This window comes from Thamnophis elegans, chromosome 3, assembly GCF_009769535.1.
Source record: "Thamnophis elegans isolate rThaEle1 chromosome 3, rThaEle1.pri, whole genome shotgun sequence".
Lineage (NCBI taxonomy): Eukaryota > Metazoa > Chordata > Lepidosauria > Squamata > Colubridae > Thamnophis > Thamnophis elegans.
In genome coordinates, this window is record NC_045543.1 from 44,860,740 (window position 1) to 44,878,760 (window position 18,021).

Here is an 18,021-nt window from a genome sequence, read left to right on the forward strand (position 1 = left end):
TTACCTTAGGCATATAAGCTGCTTCAAGTCGCTTTTCTTCCTCAGCTTGACGTTCCATCATTTGAAGTTCATATTCAGTTATGTCCAGTGACATTAAGAATTCTTTTTCTGTAGATTTTTTAAAGATTGTGTCTGAAGCATCCACTGTATGCTCTTTCTTATCAAGTTCTTCTTCATTTCTTATATCAGAGTTTTGAACATCACCTGTTTTGTCATCAATATCATGATCTGACTTACAAATGGTCTTGGAAGTCAATTTAGATCCTCCATCGGCAGCCTCTTCCAGCTCCATTTGGCAATTAGATTTAATAAGTAATATGTCCCTTAGAGCTTTAATATTTTTTGAAATATCAGCCAATATTTCTGTTGCACTGTGAAAAAAAATATGAAATAGTTTTTTTTAATTTACACCCCAACTTTCTATTTATATAAATACCCAAGATACCTTACAAAGTTCAAAAGAATGCAACAGTTAAAAATTAAAATTAGTGGAATTAAGTCTAAAATAATAAAAAAATAATTTGATGAACAAGGTATGTCTTTATAATAACTTCTTTTTGTCTATTCTAAAGCACTGTCCAATTGACTTCACTGGATGACCTCTAGTTCATTCATCCTTTTGAAAGAAAAAAAACCTTCCCCCTGTCCACTTTCTCCATTCAATACATGATACTATACTGTACATTCATATCCATTAGGTTGTCTTTTCTAAGCAGAGGCTCAAAGCTCTTCACATTTCCTAATCACATTTATTTACCCGCTTTCATTTTCCCAATTTGATTACTGTATTTTCACGACTATAAGCCGCACTGAAAATCCTAAAATTTGATCCAAAACCGGCAGTGCGACTTATAACCCGGTGCGCTTTATATGTGGAAAAAGATCTCCCAGCTGCTTTCGGGGCTTCCTGGAGCGCCAAGAACCTTCGCGCTCTTCTCCGCTCCTCGCGACTGCAATAGATGTCCAGAAGCAGCTTTTGGGGCTAATGGGGATTGGATTTCCAGCTCGATAGCCCCTGCCGCTTCTGGACGTCTATTGCAGTTGTGAGGAGCCGAGGAGAGTGTGGAGAAGAGCGCAAAGGTTCTTGGCGCTCCAGGAAGCCGCGAAAGCAGTTGGGAGAGGCGTACGGCTTGGTTTCTCCTCCCTGGACGTCGCAGCAGCAGCCCCAAACTCACCGATCTCAGTGTTTTTCGCATCGGGGTGTGCTGCAAGAGCATGCCCCGATGCGAAAAACACAGAGATCGGTGCGCTTGGGGCTGCTGCTGCAACGTCCAGGGAGGATAAACCAAGCCGTGCGCCTCCCCCAGCTGCTTTCGCGGCTTCCTGGAGCGCCAAGAACCTTCGCGCTCTTCTCCGCTCCTCCTCGCGACTGCAACAGATGTCCAGAAGCGTCGGGAAACGTGCGGCTTATAACCCGGTGTGCTTTATATGTGGAAAAAGTTTGAAAAATTAACGTTAATTGATACTGCGGCTTATAATCCGGTGCGGCTTTTGGTCGGGAAAATACGGTATGTTCTTTTTCCCATGCAGAACCCAGAATTGAACTCTGCATTCCAGATAAAGACATACATACAGATTTGTATAAGAATATTATAACATTGGAGTTTTCATCTCAACACATTTCCTAATTATTCCTAACGCAAAATTGTCTTCTTCACAGCTGCCATAATTCAAGTTGTTATTTCCACTGAACCCAAGATCCCTCTTTTGAATAGTTTCAGATGGTTCAGATCTCACCAGTGTATATGTGAAATTGGGGCAGGAGTTGTCTTAATATGCACCGTTTCATTCTTACTTAAACTGAACACCAATTATTTGCTTGTCCATTCACCTGGTTTAAAACAATAATATAAATTGTTTTATCCCAGGAAATTTGGTGAAAGCCTTTTTGGGTCCGTAATAATCTCCATCTCAGTCACTTTGGTTCAAGAGAATGGACTTGCTCACTGAAAGTCAAGAGTTCATACTATTACTTCACTCACCTAAATCTTAGTCTTGAAAGCAGGAGATCACACTAAACTCCTATTCTTGTTTACTTTGTTTGCTGGTCTGTTGTAGCCTCAAATCAGAAAGCAAGCAAATGCACCAAATCTTCACAAACTGACTACTTCCCCCAAATAAATACCACTGTTCCCATTCACTCTCTGTCCACAAGTTTCAACTAATTGTAAAAGAGTAAAACTGGGGAACTAGGAGTTTAAGAGAATTGGGTGGCTGGAAGTACAATAGAATATAGTATGAAACAAGGTTTATACATTTATTTATTATTTCTATAGCCGCCCATCTCACTGGGTAACTTTGGGGTGGTTTACAATTCTAAAACAATACTGTAAAATGTTTCAAACCAATAAAAGCAGTACAAATCAGACATACAGCAAAGTAATTATCCAATTTAACAGTAAAACCAAGAGATGGGGCCCTTAACATATTCAGAGTCCAAGCCTCAAGTAAAGTTCCTTCTTCAAGCAAAGGAGTCACTATAAACATGGAAACTCTGCACACTATTCTTTCAGTTATACCCACTGAAATAATAGTTCTTTTACTGCAAGAATCTACGGAATTAAATATTCATTTGAACCAATAGATTAAAATAAACAGTATCAAAACCTTTGAAAATGTGTGGATTGGTGAAAAGTAGCAGGAACACAATGAGCCAAATCTAGCACCTCCTTGGACAAAGATGTCAATTCATTTTTAATTTCACTCGGCAGCAACATTCCACCTGTTTAAAAAAGGCATAACATTTTATTAACTACTAATTCATCTGGGTTTTAAATATTGAAAAAGGCACTTACAATTAAGGAATTAAACCAGTCTACTTGTCTTTAAATTTTGATCTGGCTCCCTAAATTCAAGTTAATTAATGGATTGTTAAATGGGGTTATACAACCTTTGGATTTTTAGGGAGGGATTTCTATCATATTTTCTGCAGATGCTAATTACCGTTGAACTCTATTCACCAACATCTGCTCTGTTTATTCATTAGTACAGTCATAATGAGAGCCAGTTTGATGTAGTGGTTAGGGCATCAGGCTAGAAACCAAGAGATTGAGTTCTAGGACCACCACGGGCAGGAAGCCAGTTGGCTGACCTTTGGCTAGTCACTTTCTCTCAGGTCTAAGAAGGAAACAATGGCAAATCACATCTACAAAACCTTGCCAAGAAAACTGCAGGGACTTGTCCAGGCGGTCTTCGAGAATTGGATACTATTGAATGGAAGACCCCCCCACCAAAAAATAGTCATAATAACCTCTATGATGGATTACTGCATTATTCAGAAAATCCAGTTAGCCAGGATCATATAAAACAAGATGCAAAACACTGTATTATCCACCGGAGGCCAAATTTAAAAATGTATGTAGTCCCAAAGTCATAAGAGAATCACATCTTGAAAGATATATGCATTCTCACATGCCTGTAACATTTTTGCCACATTTTAATTTTCAAAAAGCTTATTTTCGTCATGTGAATCAATTCATGATAGGATGAAGAATTATGGTTATGGACTGTAATCTACCATATCTAGGGCTGAGAAAGAATGACTGACCCAATGTTAACTAGCCAATTTCTAATGCTTAAGAGGGAAAGAATCTGAATTTCTCCACTCCTGGTTCAGCACAATAACTTCTATATAATGTGGCCTTCTGATTTGTGCAATGATGCCTCTGTAGGAAAAAGTTGCTGTTCCCTGATTCAGCTCACCTGTTTTTAAACAAATATGCATCTGCTTATCATTCCTCAAATTTATTAGGTTTTGGTAAATAAGGAAGCCAGCCTATAAAAACAAGAAAAGAAAAATAATTATTTTTAATGTAGAGACAAGAACATCTTCCTCTCAACTTAAAAAATTTAAACCAATCTTTTCTAATCTCAGATCTGTTGTGACCTCAGTTCCCAAATTCCCAACAAAAATGGTTGAAATCTGGGAGCTATAGTCCCAACACTTCAGCAGTGTACCAAATTGGGGGATCTAAGGTCATCAATCTTGATTATTTCGAAGGATGACAACACATCCTCAAAGCTATAAACACAGGAAAAAAAAAATACCTATACACAGTGGAGAATCAGTATAAAATGGCACAAACATGGGCTTTCTAGGAAAGGCATGGCAAACTGGAGATATCTCTGCAAATGTAGAACCACGACTACTGCAAAGATCAAGGAACTGGTAAATAGACCAGTTCCTTGGAACCTCTCTGGATAAGAAGAGGATGGGAGATCACCTACATGTGCTTGGGATGACTGCTCCTCATAGGTTTAAGAAGGTGACACCAGAAGGTTTAAAAAAGTGACACCAAAAGATGACAAGACTACCCATCTTGCCTGCAACCATGGCAAAGACTTTTAAAGAGCAAACTTCACTTTCTAAACAGTTCTGGAAATTGCTCATTAACTACTAAAATATTACAGCAACAACTTTGACTTTGGAGGCAACAACTTTGACAACACGAGACGAGTCTGCCTTCAATCCTGAATGAAAGAAAATTTTAATCATAAAAAATTAAAGAATTTGAAATAAAGAACAAAAAACAAAATAATATTTTAAACTTTAAAAGCTGTAAACAAGTGGCATTTTGTCTAATAGAAATTAAATTACAGCAGCCATTGCCTATATCACAATCTACCTTCGTTCATGTGTTATAATTAAACCCCAAACTCTATTTCATTTGATCCAAAATAAGCAAGCCTGGATCTTAAAAAGGTTTTCTTTTACTGGTAACTATACATTACTGGTTCATACAGATTCTGCAATTATTTGCATAGTAAATATGGAAAACTAAGCAGATTATACATACAATCAGAGATCTTTTTCCATATCTTAGTTTATAACATTGATATGTAATCAAGTAAATAGGCCAAAGCAAAGTTTTCAAATGTAATGTAATCTAGAAAAATACAAGCTGCTTTGTACATACATATGCATCTGTAGCTGCATACAGCTTTTGCTCCTCAGTTAATGGAAAGCATTCCCAGTTACCACAGCGGACCAATTTGTCTTTCACAAGCTGTTTGTGGAATAGGTGTTTGACAAGGCCGTTTAAACTCCACGTTTCCTTACATTTTAGCTAAAAATGAGATTACAACAGTAAAGCATAAATTATTTCTGAAACATAGTAATACTGACCCATTTCTAATAAAACTGACAAAATAAGCCCATTTTATTGGTAAATGTAAGTCTATATTCAGAGCACACAATAAATCTTTAAGCCATTTTTTATCCTGCTAAATGGTTACAGTAACAGCTTCCACAATAAAATTGGCACCAAGAAGTCTATTAGCAGTACCAAACAAAGATCCACCAATATGTGACATACCTCTACATTCGGTAACATATAAATGTAACTTTCAAAAAACAATCATGTTGAGAATTTAAACCTAGGCACATCTTTTTTGAGGTAATGGCCGTTTAATTTGGTGGAACGTACAAAACACTACAAATTCATATTATCTTACCATTCAAAATTCATAAAACATATTACAGAAATAAAAAATAAGGAATGCAATATTCAGTTTGAAAATTAATCAATGTTGTATATCAGAGTAAAACCAGGAAATCTTACCATGGGGATCCCATAATTCTCTATTCTCTTATATTGCTATCATTTTGCAGTGTATTTTTCTGATTAACAAATATTTGCTGCCTTGTGAACTGACTATCTAAATGACTATCTACTTTGAATTCTCCCCATACTCAAGTTTCTAGAATCGACTTTCAAATTTCTGGATTCTGTAATCTCCCAGGATTTGAAATGGACACCTAACATTAAAAACCATCATTAAAAAAGCACAACAAAGAATGTCCAAACAGGTCAAGGATAATTAGGACTGCAGAATAGAATAGAATAGAATTCTTTATTGGCCAAGTGTGATTGGACACACAAGGAATTTGTCTTTGGTGCATAAACTCTCAGTGTACATAAAAGAAAAGATACATTCATCATGAATCATAAGGTACAACACTTAATGATAGTCATAGAGTACAAATAAACAATCAAATCATACTAGGAATCAATATAAATCGTAAGGATACAAGCAACAAAGTTATAGTCATACAGTCATAAGAGGGAGGAGATGGGTGATAGGAACGATGAGAAGATTAATAGTAATGGTAATGCAGACTTGGTAAATAGTTTGACAGTGTTGAGGGAATTATTTGTTTATGTGATGGTGTTCTGGAAAAAACTGTTCTTGTGTCTAGTTGTTATGGTATGCAGTGCTCTATAGCGTCATTTTGAGGGTAGGAGTTGAAACAATTTATGTCCAGGATGTGAGGGGTCTGTAAGTATTTTCACAGCATTCTTTTTGACGTGAAAAAACAACTGCAACTAGCCTGCCCTTCCATTGACGACCTGTATACAGCATGAGTCAGAAAGAGGGCTGAGAAAATATATACCGACCCTTCACATTCTGGACATAAAACTATTTCAATTCTTCCCCTCAGAAACTACTATAGGGCACTGCATGCCAAACAACTAGAGACAGAGACAGCTTTTTGTCCTCTGCCACCATTCTGCTGAACACCTAATTCCCACAGCACTGTCTATGGATATACATCCATAAAATAGGGCTGAATTACAATTATACTGCTCATCTTTACTACTACCTTCTCCTATAGGTATCTTATGATTACATTATTTGTTATTTGTATTCACACTGAGAGCTTATGTGCTGGAGAGAAATTCCTTATGTGTACAATCACACTTTACCAATTTCCATTTCTGTTATTTCTATTTCTAGTCTTCTAATTACCTTTTCATTAGCAAGGTCAACCAAATCCACAAGATTCTCCAGTTTGATTTCAAAATCTCGCAGCAGCTTCCATTTATCCCCTTCAATACCAACTCCAGCTTTTCTAATAGTGTTATCTTCAAGCAACCTTTTCAATCCCACAGGAAAATCTGAAGGGGATACAATATGAGCACAAAAATTATTTATATAATGAATCTGTGCCTACTCCATATAATAAAAAGCAGTGATTTAGAACCAAAATGGGAGAACCTTACAACTTCTAGGGTAATTTTATATTGATCTTAGCACTCAGGACTTTATATCCCTAACTCACTCTTACTCTCTGGAATCTGCTTTCTCTTCTGCTTTATTTAAATATACATGTGATGTTTGTAAACAACTACTAATTCAGTATTTATTTGTGTGCTGAATAAGTGGTAGTTAGGCCTGGGCCTTAAGAGTTCTGGCCCTCACAATTTTCTTGTTCAGGAAAAGTAATAAAACATGATGGCACAAGGCACAATAGTAAGACTATTCAAGCATATAGACATACCACATCTGTTGACTTCTAAAATTAAATAAAACCAAGGCAGGATATTTCTTGCTATGAAGTAAATTCCAAAGTCAGATTCCCCTCCACTATTTCCCTATGCCCTAGAGGCCTTCCAGGTTCAAGTGGTGTTAATGGCAGAAACCTTGAGTTCAGCAGACAATATTTGTAGTCTGGCAAGTTAAGAGCTTCTTCTGGGTTTCTTTAGCATTACTGTACTTAGGCCACCTCAGCTGTCCCTAAATTATTCAATTTCTATGGTGAAGGGAAACTGACTCCATACTTTTTTCAAACACCATGGGGACAATGTTCCTATACCAAGAAAGCAGAAAACAGCTGAACCTGTTTAAATTCTGTTAAACACGTTCAGCGCTTTTGGGGGCAAAATTTGAACAATGAAGGCTCAAGATTCTTTTTCATAAATATACAGCAGTATACTTCCAGATCAATAGATTTGCAAACTAACATTATTTTTAGTTATTAATCCAATTTATATGGCTACTCATTTATCTAAGAAAACTAGGTGGTTGACAGAGAAAAAAATCCCATTAAAATAAAACTGACGCAATAGATCAAAGCCAATAAAATCTGCATTACCAAGAAATGTTCTGTGTCTGATCTCCCATCACTAACATTACAGCCCCAATTGCTGGGGGAAGAGCTAGCCTTTTACATTATCTCAAAGGACCAATAGAACTGGTGTGTCTAGTTCTCACCAGTGGAGAGGGGAAGCTGTGACAAAGGGCAGGGACTATGTCAGAGAAGGCATGCTTCTGGAGGTATTATTTCATCAAGGGAACCAAGCAGATCTGATGGGACAGGATGAAACCACCAGAAAAAGGTGATTTCACAAGAAGTCTGATTCAATGTCATGCAGGGCTTTAAATGTGACAACCAGTATCTTTATTATTTATTTATTACATTTGTTTATTTATTAAATTTGTTTGCAGCCCATCTTGCCACAAGGCAATCCTAAACAGCTTACATTAAAAGCAATAAAACCATAAAAAATAAATATTTCTAATAATAATAAAATACTAATTGTAATTATAATTAAAAGATGGAAAGAGATGGAGCAGGATGCACAGGAGGGAAGGTGGGATTTTTTTATTAGTCCACCAACCATCTCCAGTGTGAAATTCCACATTGTGGTGCCAAGCCATCTGGCAGAGCCAGGTCTTCAGGCTCTTAAGGAAGGTCAGGAGAGTGAGAGAGGATCTCACCGCAGAGGATGACATTTTCCAAAGGGCAGGAGCAATGGCAGAGAAGGCTTTTCTCCTGGATCCCACCAGCTGGAATGTCTTAACCAACAGGGTCCACAGCATGCATGCTCTGCCAGCACAAATAGGGGGCCAGCCCCATTGTGGTGAGGCAGTTCCTCAGGTAACATGGATTTATGCCATGCAGGGAGATGATAACACCTTGAATTACACATAGAAGCAAACTGGCAGACCAATATGGGCCACTCTAGGGCCCCCAAATACTTCCCACGCCGCTGCACTCTACATCAGTTGTAGAGCTTCCAAAAGCTTTTTTTTTTCATGCTGAACAGAACAGAATAACTCTTCAAGTGTAGCCTCCATATACAACACATTGCAGTGTCCAGGCCTGAAATGACCAGGAGTTTAGTGACTGAGCACAGGGACTCCTGAACCATTATAAAATAAATATTGGAAAACAAAAGCAAATTAACTGAGAATTTATGCAAAAAGGCATCCTAATATTGATCATGCTTATAGAACAAATAGAAGGGTACTGACTTGTCATAGAAGAGATGTGAAATAAGTAGCACTTGGTTTCAGACTCGCATAACTGGACTAAGGCAACTTTTCCTTCCTTCCCTTTAGCATAAATGGCTGGCCATTCAATGTCAAATCCTAACACAGCTCCAACAGGCAAGGTATTGCTGCAAGATATAAGTGTATCTGAGGCACAGTAATATATTAATGGCACAACACAAAAGAATGGCTTCTTACAAACCATCTCTGTCAAATGAGAAACTAAATTCTAGAACATGCATTCCCTTCATTTCTCTCCTTTTGAACAAAAATGTTCTCTCTCCCTCTTTCTTTTCTTCCACTATCTTTAAAATTACATTATCACAATACTGATGAAATAATCAAGATTAAGAAAAATAAGAGAGAGAAGGACTGGAGAGTAAAACAAGGGAAAGGAAAATGCATGTGATTAAGACTGGATTCCAATTTCCAAATAATAATTTTTACACGTATACTACCAAGAATACATAAGAAATTATTAAACAGCAATAAGTAGAAATATGAAGCTCTAGTGATTATATATCAGGCCACATGCAACCCTAGCTAGTAATGTGACAAGATTATAAACTTTTAACATTATTTATACATACATATATGTATCCATATGTGTCTGTGTGCGTGCGGACACACATCTTTTATATGCGGCCCAAGACAATTCCTCTTCACTCACTGTGGCCCAATAAGGTGAAAGGTTAGACACACCTGGCCTATGTGTTTGTGGAGAGGCATATATGTTGTTTGTGGAATTTGGGGAGGCTGTTATGATTTTTATGCAAGTTACGTTTATGCATGAGTATGTTTCTCTGACCATCCCTTCTCTTTTATCAAATGAATATCTTAAATTTGCTGTCGGGAGGGGATTTATTCCCTCCCGACAACATATAGGGATTTGGAATTTATTCTATATATTTAGAATAAATTCTCACCACTGCTTTATATTAGGGAAAAGTTGGGTTTAGAAAAAAGATCATGGTTGAAATGAATTAAGAATTTCTGAAAAAAAGAGTCTTTGGGGGATTTTTTAAAAAAAAAACTGCTATAGATTTACACTCTGTATAATGATATATAAAAACAAACTATGAATGAACTAGAATTCCATATTAGGAAGCAATAAGTCCTGGTGAAAATAAGACAAAATGTATAAACTAACGTCCAACTATGTTTTCAAATTGTACCGTGTTTCCCCGAAAATAAGACAGGGTCTTATATTCTTTTGATACCCCCCCCCAAAAAAAAATGACCTTGGCCTTATTATCAGGGGGGCTCTCATTATTTTGGGGATGTAGGAAGCGGCAAGCATAGGACTGCATGTCCTGTTGCCCCAGTCACCTCCCCTCCCTGTTCTTTGCGCCGGCCAAGCGGCTGGCTGGCACTGCCCTGACATGTCCTGCCACCGTCCTGCGTCGGGTTGGGCTTTCTTCGCAAGGGAGCAATCTGGGGAGTGAGAGATTTAGGAAGCCTGGGTTGGTGTGGGGCGGTTTCTCCAGTGAAGCGTCTGATTCATCCCCAGGGGTGAGCATTTCACTGCCTTTCTGCCCCAGCTTGGAAGCCACAGAGGAAGACTGCCATGCCCGGCGAGGTGGGGAGAAGAGACAGCAAGAGCAGCCATGTCTTGCTCCATGCCTCTCACTTCTCCCCCACCCCACCTAGCACCCCTCTCGCTAAAGAGACAGCGGGGAAGGAAAGCAGCCAGGATTCTGTTAGCATTGGGGAGGGATGGGAGGTGTTGGGCCGTGAGATGCATGTCCTACCCGAGACTTGCAGCTCTGTCACGTTCCTCGCTGTTTTGTCCAGGGAAGCACCTTGCAAAAAAAACCTTATGAGTTCAACTTCCCTGGACAAAACAGTGAGGAATGCGACAGAGCTGCAAGTCTCGGGTTAGACGCTCATCTCACAACCCAACACCTCCCACCCCGCCCCAATGCTAACAGAATCCTGGCTGCTTCGCTTCCCCGCCGTCTCTTTAGTAAGAGGGGTGGCAGGTGGAGTGGGGGAGAGGTGAGAGGCATGGAGCGAGACGTGGCTCCTCTTGCTGTCTCTTCTCCACCCCTCCCCCTCTCCGGCCATGGCAGGATTCCTCTACAGATTCCAACCAGGGGAGAGAGGCAGCAAAGAGCGAAATGCTAACCCCTGGGGATGAATCAGACGCTTCACTGGAGAAACTGCCCCACGCCAGCCCAGGCTTCCTAAACCTCTCGCTCCTCAGATTGTCCACTTCGCAAATAAAGCCCAACCCAATGCAAAGGAAGCCTCCAGCCAACTCCTCATCTGGTGAAACTACTCTTTGACAGCATGATCTGCAGGGGTGAGGGAGATTTCCTGTACATTGGCAGCAGCATCTCCTCACAGGACTTCTCCCAATGTCCCAAGTGTGAAGCAATATCCCGTAAAGGAAGGCATGGAAATCCATACAACTGGGATGTCAGAAGAAACCCTGTGAGAAGACACCGCTGCCAATGTGCAGGAAATCTCCCTTGCCCTTCAGGTAGTATGGTGGGCTGGCCGGACAGGAAGCGTCTTCAATAAACTTCACTCTTTGTCTGTATCTCTGCAGGCAGCAGTGTTGGCAGCGTCTCCTCGCAGGACTCCTTCCTCCTTCTCTCTGGTCTGATTCTCAAATATTTTCAAGCAAAACACTGCCAAGAGAGGGAAGTATCTCTTCCCCCTCCCTCGCCAAACTTTGCATGTAGGCATGATGTTTCACAAGTTGGCTGCTGGCTCCCTCACTTTGAGTTTTTTTTATACATACCGACATACCCACCCTACTTGGGGATGCTGTTTCCCTCTCCCAAGACTCCATTTCCAAGGAAAGAAGAGCGCTGGGGTGGCACTGGACTTTCCCCCCATCCTGGCTCCTGTCATCCTCAACTTTGCTCCTGAAACCCTACGGGCTGCTTCTCTGCTTGAGCTCAGCTGAAGGGGAGGCTGAGGGCAAGGGTGAGGTGAAGCTGATCGCTTCCCCTTTGCCTTCTCTCCCCAAAGCAGTCTTTGAGCGCAGCCACTTCTGCAACAGGAGACTCAAGCCAGCCTTCCGAAGGGTAGTGTAGCAGCAGATATCCACAATTTTTTTACCCTTATTTTGTCCCGATCCATGTTTTTTTATTTAAAAAATTGTGGATAGCTGCTGCTACACTACCCTTCAGAAGGCCGGTGCAAGGCGCATGGGGTGCATCGCTTGGTCTCCTGCTGCTTTTGTGGCCGTAATCAATGGCAAAAACAGCCGTACTTGCCATTTGTGAATGGCATCCAGAACAGTTTAGCTGATCCGATTAAGGAGCCGAAAAGCACTAAGGTGACTGGGGAATGGAAGGGCTTCCTCCTGTGCTGGCCACAGCACCCTTTCACTAGGGCTTATTTTCGGGGAGGGCATATATTTATACCCACCCTCAAAATCAGGCCTGGCCTTATTATCAGGACATGTCCTATTTTGGGGGAAACAGTACTTTGGTGCTAAAATGCGGTTTATTTTATGAGATCCAGCTTCAAATAAAGTATAATTAAACAAAACAAATCCTGATATGGTGTTCTGGCCTGGGTCATATAGAATATCAAACAAGTCAGAATGGAGACCTTACAGCCACATTTAAGAACAAATCTACTAAATTTGACCAAGACTGCAAATTGTAAAGTTTTTTTTCTTAAAAAAACAAACAGGTCCTGACAAATTATGTATGAATATGGACAATATTGTTTGCTTTTAAATAAACTTGGATAATCTTGGGCTATAAGATTAATTTAACAATTTGATCTAATACATGCAATGCCTGGGGCACGAGTGCACCAGCCTGGAGTTTAATCTTGATGGGGTTCAGAGCTGACTGCCTTTCATCCTTCCAAGATTGGTAAAATGAAGACCCAGATTGTTGAGGGTGATATGCTGTCATTATAAACTGCCCAACGTATGCTGAAAAGCACCATAGGGAGGTATATGTCTAAGTGCTATTGCTATACTAAGCCATTTTGTGATTAGGTTTAGCATGTCATTCAAAGACCAATATAGACAACCTTAGCAACAAATATTTGAAGAACTGCCTCTTTCCAATTATATCTACCACCAAAGGGAGAAAGCAGGGTATGTTGTGGGTCCCATCTATCAGAGAAGTACATCTAGTGGGGTCATGTTGCTGCCAAGAGAGTGTGGGATTGGGATTTATGGGTTTCTGACTGTGGATTTTAAATTTTATAAGCCACCCAGAATCAGTGTGAGTTAGGCAGCCTGATAAATTTGTTTAATAAATAATTAATTAACCATAATCACAGCTTATTTTTAGTTCACAAATTGTATCTTATAGCTATATGTTTTGTCTGGACTAGGCAAGGTCAACAATATACTGTTGACCCCATCGTGTTGACAAGTTACAAACAGTTTACTTCTCCTTCCAATCTTCTAATATAAACCTGTTTGATAATAAAATCCTGAGGATATAAATAGATATAAATAATATAAATGGACTGATTACTATGAAAACGCAATCAATAATAATAATGAGAATCAAATGAAAATACCATATAGATACTGTAGATACAACTGGGATATACATTATTTTGAAAGATCCCATTAAAAAAAGGAAAAATGCAAGTTTTCATTATCTTACAGAATATCTTCCGACAGCAAGGAACAATCATTAGCATGATAGCTGTAGATGGTGGAGCCGTTGTATTCTAAGAATGGAAGGTTATCTTCCAAGACACTTGGTTGGAATGAATTCTTCTGCTTCATAAAAATGTGAAAGACAACTTGGTTTATAATTTGAATACTATGTAATAACTTGCTAATATTACCATACATCATAATATATTTCTGGTACTCAAGTGATAATTGATTTGAGAGCAATTTTAATATACAAAAAAGATACAAATTTATTTTTAAAGCATATGTGTTTTGGATACTGTTTACACAGATTAGCAATTTAACAAAAAGAATGGATCCATACACATTCTACCAAGAGAAACTTCTTTCGCAATTGCCTTATTTATTAGAAACTGAAGAACACTGTTAAAATATAGCTGATAAAGTCTATCTTGGCTAAAAAAGAAATTCCTAGATCAAATGCCCCTATAAGGACACTTTAAAAATCAATCTGACTACATAATGTTTAAAACCTCCCTACAAAAATTAGTAACCCATAATTGGATATAATTTTGGATATTCTTACACCTTGAAAATACAGCATCACGTATTCCCATTTAATGCTATCAAGCTAAAATCAACAGGACCACAAAGAACTAAATTAGCAGTTCTAAAAATTTCCATGCAAATTGGAAATTTGCCTAGAGGACTTGTCTTTTTTCATGCTTTCAGTTATTATAAGAGCCAAGCATATATTCCAATTTTCTACCTTTTTGTCATCTGCAATATTTTCACTGTTTGGTTCTGTCATCCACAGGGGAAGTTTTTTTGTTGGAGAACCCATATTTCTGTCAATTTATTCCTCTGCAAATGCACGTTCTGTAATAAGAGATATTTTATTACTTTTCCTGAAAGCAATAAAAATACCTTAACTGCTAAAAGATACCTGTAAGGTCTTGCCTCTCCAAATCTTCACAAGAAAGCAGGACTCTTGAAACGGAAGTTGTTTCAAAAGAAGCTTTTTTGGGCAAGAACTAAATCTTCCCATTTAAAAAACATCAATTTAAAGCAGTGCAAACAAAACCCCTCCCACAGTACAGCTATACAGGAAACAGAAACTTAATATAGCAATCTCTCCAAGTAAGAAATAGAAACAGAAACATCATATAGAGATCCCTACAATCCTTCCCCCTCCCACCAGAATGCCAGCGTCCGAACAGAAATATATGGGTCCTGGCAACACCATTCATAATGATTTGTCTTATTATATATTCATTCATGTTTTCTTATTGTAAATTCATCTTTGGCAAAGGAACACTTGTTGGAGCATTGCCTTTCATTTTCAATAAGCAAGAATGAGAAAAAAATTGAAAGGGTAAGAAAGCAAAGAATGCAGCTATATATAGTAGGTCAATCACCTATTGACCTGTCATCCAGAATGCTGTGTATGGTATAAAATGCTCTATGTTGAGGGGGGAAAGGGTATTCTGGTTATTATATTTTTATCCAGCTTTTTTATATATAACTGAAGGCAGCCAATTTACCAAATACTCTTTCCACCTATTTTCCACACAACAGCTGTGTGAGGTGGGTTGGGCTGAGAAACAGTGACTGATCCAGTCACTCAGCCAGCTTTGATGTCCAAGGCAGAGCTAGAACTCATTCTCCTGGTTTCTTGGCCAGTGTGGCTATAAAAAAAAAGGGGGGGGGTCTTTTCAGAAGAGCCTCTTCTGTTAGTTTTGGTTGAACTGTTGGAAGAAATGTCTTTGTAGGTTCAGTTCCAAGTGGGAGAAAAGACACTGGAATAATGGAGGCTACTTGGAAAGATGGTTTAATGGTGGACAGGATCACATGGCTTGAGCTCCTGAACAGAAAGGGGAATCACATGCTTCAAGATATTGGGTGAAGAAGAAAAGAGGCCGAGATGCTGAAAGTTCCTGGTTTTATGCCTTCTCTGGCCTTTGATCTTGAGCTTGTATTCTGATTGGTTGTCAGACTCCCATGGGGCCATGCAGGGGCAACTCTGTAGACTGTGCTTTGAGTCCACATTTGGTTGCCTTGGCTGCTGATGTAATTTTCCCAGGTGCCTTGTGGTGAGTTTCTGTGGAAGGCTAATGCTATCTTTATTATGTAGACTAGCTCAGGCTTTAATGGCTCATTGACAAAGATGGGCGGGAGTAAGCTGCAGGGAGCTACTTCATCTTTAAAAATATGTTTCTCCCTTTTCACATCCAGGGAAATATAATATTCTGCCTTTTTAATATTTCCCAGGATATTTCATTTTTCTAGGAGAGGGATGGTTTTTAACTTCCTACAATCCCTCCTTTTCCCCCCCAAAGTTGGGAAAGTTTAAAAATTGATCAGATCAGGGAGACTTGATGAGTGCTTTAATTTTTTTCTGATGCAAAGGGAGAGACATTGATAGAGGCAGCAGAAGAAGGATTCCTTCAGTGGCTCCCAAAAGGAGAGATTTCAACCATGAAGGTCTAGCAGCCAGGGCAAATGTTCTGGAAAGAAATTTACAGTGTCCAATTTTCTATGCCAATTAATTTCAGATGTTAGATATCAATTTCTGCGAGGTTCCAGATAGGTTACCAGCAAGCAGAAGTTTTGAAATTCTTCACAGCCATGGTTTTCATTTAAATTACTGGCTGCCCATTTCCAAGGGATGCTTCTTGAACCTGCCCTAGCTCCTACTTTAGTGAGGCCAAATTGAGGTTAGCCAGTGTGCAATTCAGGCTATTTAGTATTTTTTTAAAAATTACACACAATCAGTCCTGGGACTCCTATTCATGAGACCACCAGCGCAACATATCCTGCTTTATTGGGCAACTGGGCAGCATCATTTGTGAGTCACAGTCAGGGCTTGGGTTTTGGAGACCCTTTCTGCTAGCTCTTCAAGTGGAGGAATTGTCTGAGTGGAACTGCCCCTCCCCCATGGGATTAACAGGGAGATATGGCAGTTTGGCTTTAGTGCCACAGAGCACAAATATAATTCCTACATGAGTACATTAAACTGATTACAATATAAATGAGACAAGAAAGAAAACCTTACAATGAATTTCTGTCAATGAAGCAAAGAAAGAAAATCTTACAATCAATTTCCATCCTCCCCCATAGTCATTACAGCTATCTTCTGGGGATTGAAAAGAGTCTTTTGGCCTTTACTTGTTCATCTCAGAGTCCTTTCTTTCATGTCTGCTGGGTGGTATTAGACTTGGCTTGGCGGTAAGGCTGGTGAGTCAGGCTTGGGAATGTCTCCTCCACTCTGGCTACTTTCGGTGGAGGACTGGATCCAAACCCAATTCCTGGCTCAAATGGATGGAAGGTGTCCTCTGGAGGCATCCCTCAGCAAAACTCATTTTCTACAGTTTCCTTGCTTTCTTATTATTCATGTTTTAGTCATTTATCCTGTCACCCGTGAGCTACCCCTTCCCGTGACCCTTTAAATGTAAGGCTCACTTTGGCGTAGTTGTGTGACCCACTGTTAGTTTCACAAAGAAAAAGATTCTGGGAAGGACTTTGATTTCATCATAAAGTATTCAGCCCCTTCCTCGTAGGTAATTCACCCTAGGTTTTCAGATCCAAAAAGGGGATCCGAGAGGACCTGCTGCAGTGAGTACTGATACCTCCTACACTCTTCACGCACAATGGGTCTTTGCTTTTTGGCTTTCACAGGACAAAAAACAACAACAAATTTTCTTCCCAGCTGGTTACCTTCTCTCATTCACTTTTCCATCCCATTTTCAATGAAATCTGAAAAGATTTCATTTTTCCAGGAGTGGGGTAGGTTTTAACTTCCTACAGAACAAATACATTGAAAATGACAACCAAGTTCTACTTTGGAATATATATTGTGCAGCTGGAATCAAAACAATATATCTATCACCTGTCACAATCATGTCTGTCACTTAGAAAACAAATTTAGATTCCAGATGCAGGCATAATGCCCAAACCATCACATTCAAAGGAAATTATAAGCATAAGTATAATCTTTATTGTCATTGTACTTAAATACAACGAAATTACAAGTCAATATAAGAATTCCCTTTCAAGGAAATATTTATAGAGATGTGGCCTTATTGTAAGGCGATTATATTTGTATTAGTATATAAATATAGAACTAGGTCCCAGAGGATAATAGATAATTTCACATGCAAGCAGCTAACTATCCTAATAGTCGCGCTGGAAGTAAAAGAAACTCACTTCACGCCGAAATTCCCCTCTGCCCAGCGCCATAGGGGGAAAAAAAAGTTCTCTCTCGATCTTTCCCGCCAGACGCACGAAAAAACCGTCACCCATAGCTAACACTTATTCGTCGCAATAAATATACGTCACGAGCCGTCATACTCCTCCTTTCTCCCCCCCCCCGCTTTCTTTCCGGCCGCTGTCAA

At 39.2% G+C, this 18,021-nt stretch overlaps 1 protein-coding gene across 4 annotated transcripts in view; it reads right to left on the reverse strand.

Annotated features, from left to right (window-relative positions):
• Positions 1-17,921, reverse strand: part of WRN (WRN RecQ like helicase) — a 73,023-nt gene extending 55,102 nt beyond the window's left edge. For 2 of the 4 annotated variants that reach the window (XM_032214088.1, XM_032214084.1), the window contains exons 1-9: positions 17,834-17,921; positions 14,397-14,506; positions 13,653-13,771; positions 9,040-9,185; positions 6,751-6,899; positions 4,917-5,066; positions 3,703-3,775; positions 2,608-2,722; positions 5-371 (exon numbers count right to left, since the gene is read on the reverse strand). In XM_032214088.1, the coding sequence (XP_032069979.1) occupies positions 5-371; positions 2,608-2,722; positions 3,703-3,775; positions 4,917-5,066; positions 6,751-6,899; positions 9,040-9,185; positions 13,653-13,771; positions 14,397-14,471 (1,194 nt within the window). In that variant the 5' untranslated portion in view covers positions 14,472-14,506; positions 17,834-17,921. Of the gene's footprint in view, positions 1-4; positions 372-2,607; positions 2,723-3,702; positions 3,776-4,916; positions 5,067-6,750; positions 6,900-9,039; positions 9,186-13,652; positions 13,772-14,396; positions 14,507-14,573; positions 14,646-17,833 lie in introns of those variants that run through there. The other 2 variants (XM_032214087.1, XM_032214085.1) reach the window with 2 other exon arrangements.
• Between the last annotated feature and the right edge of the window lie 100 nt (positions 17,922-18,021).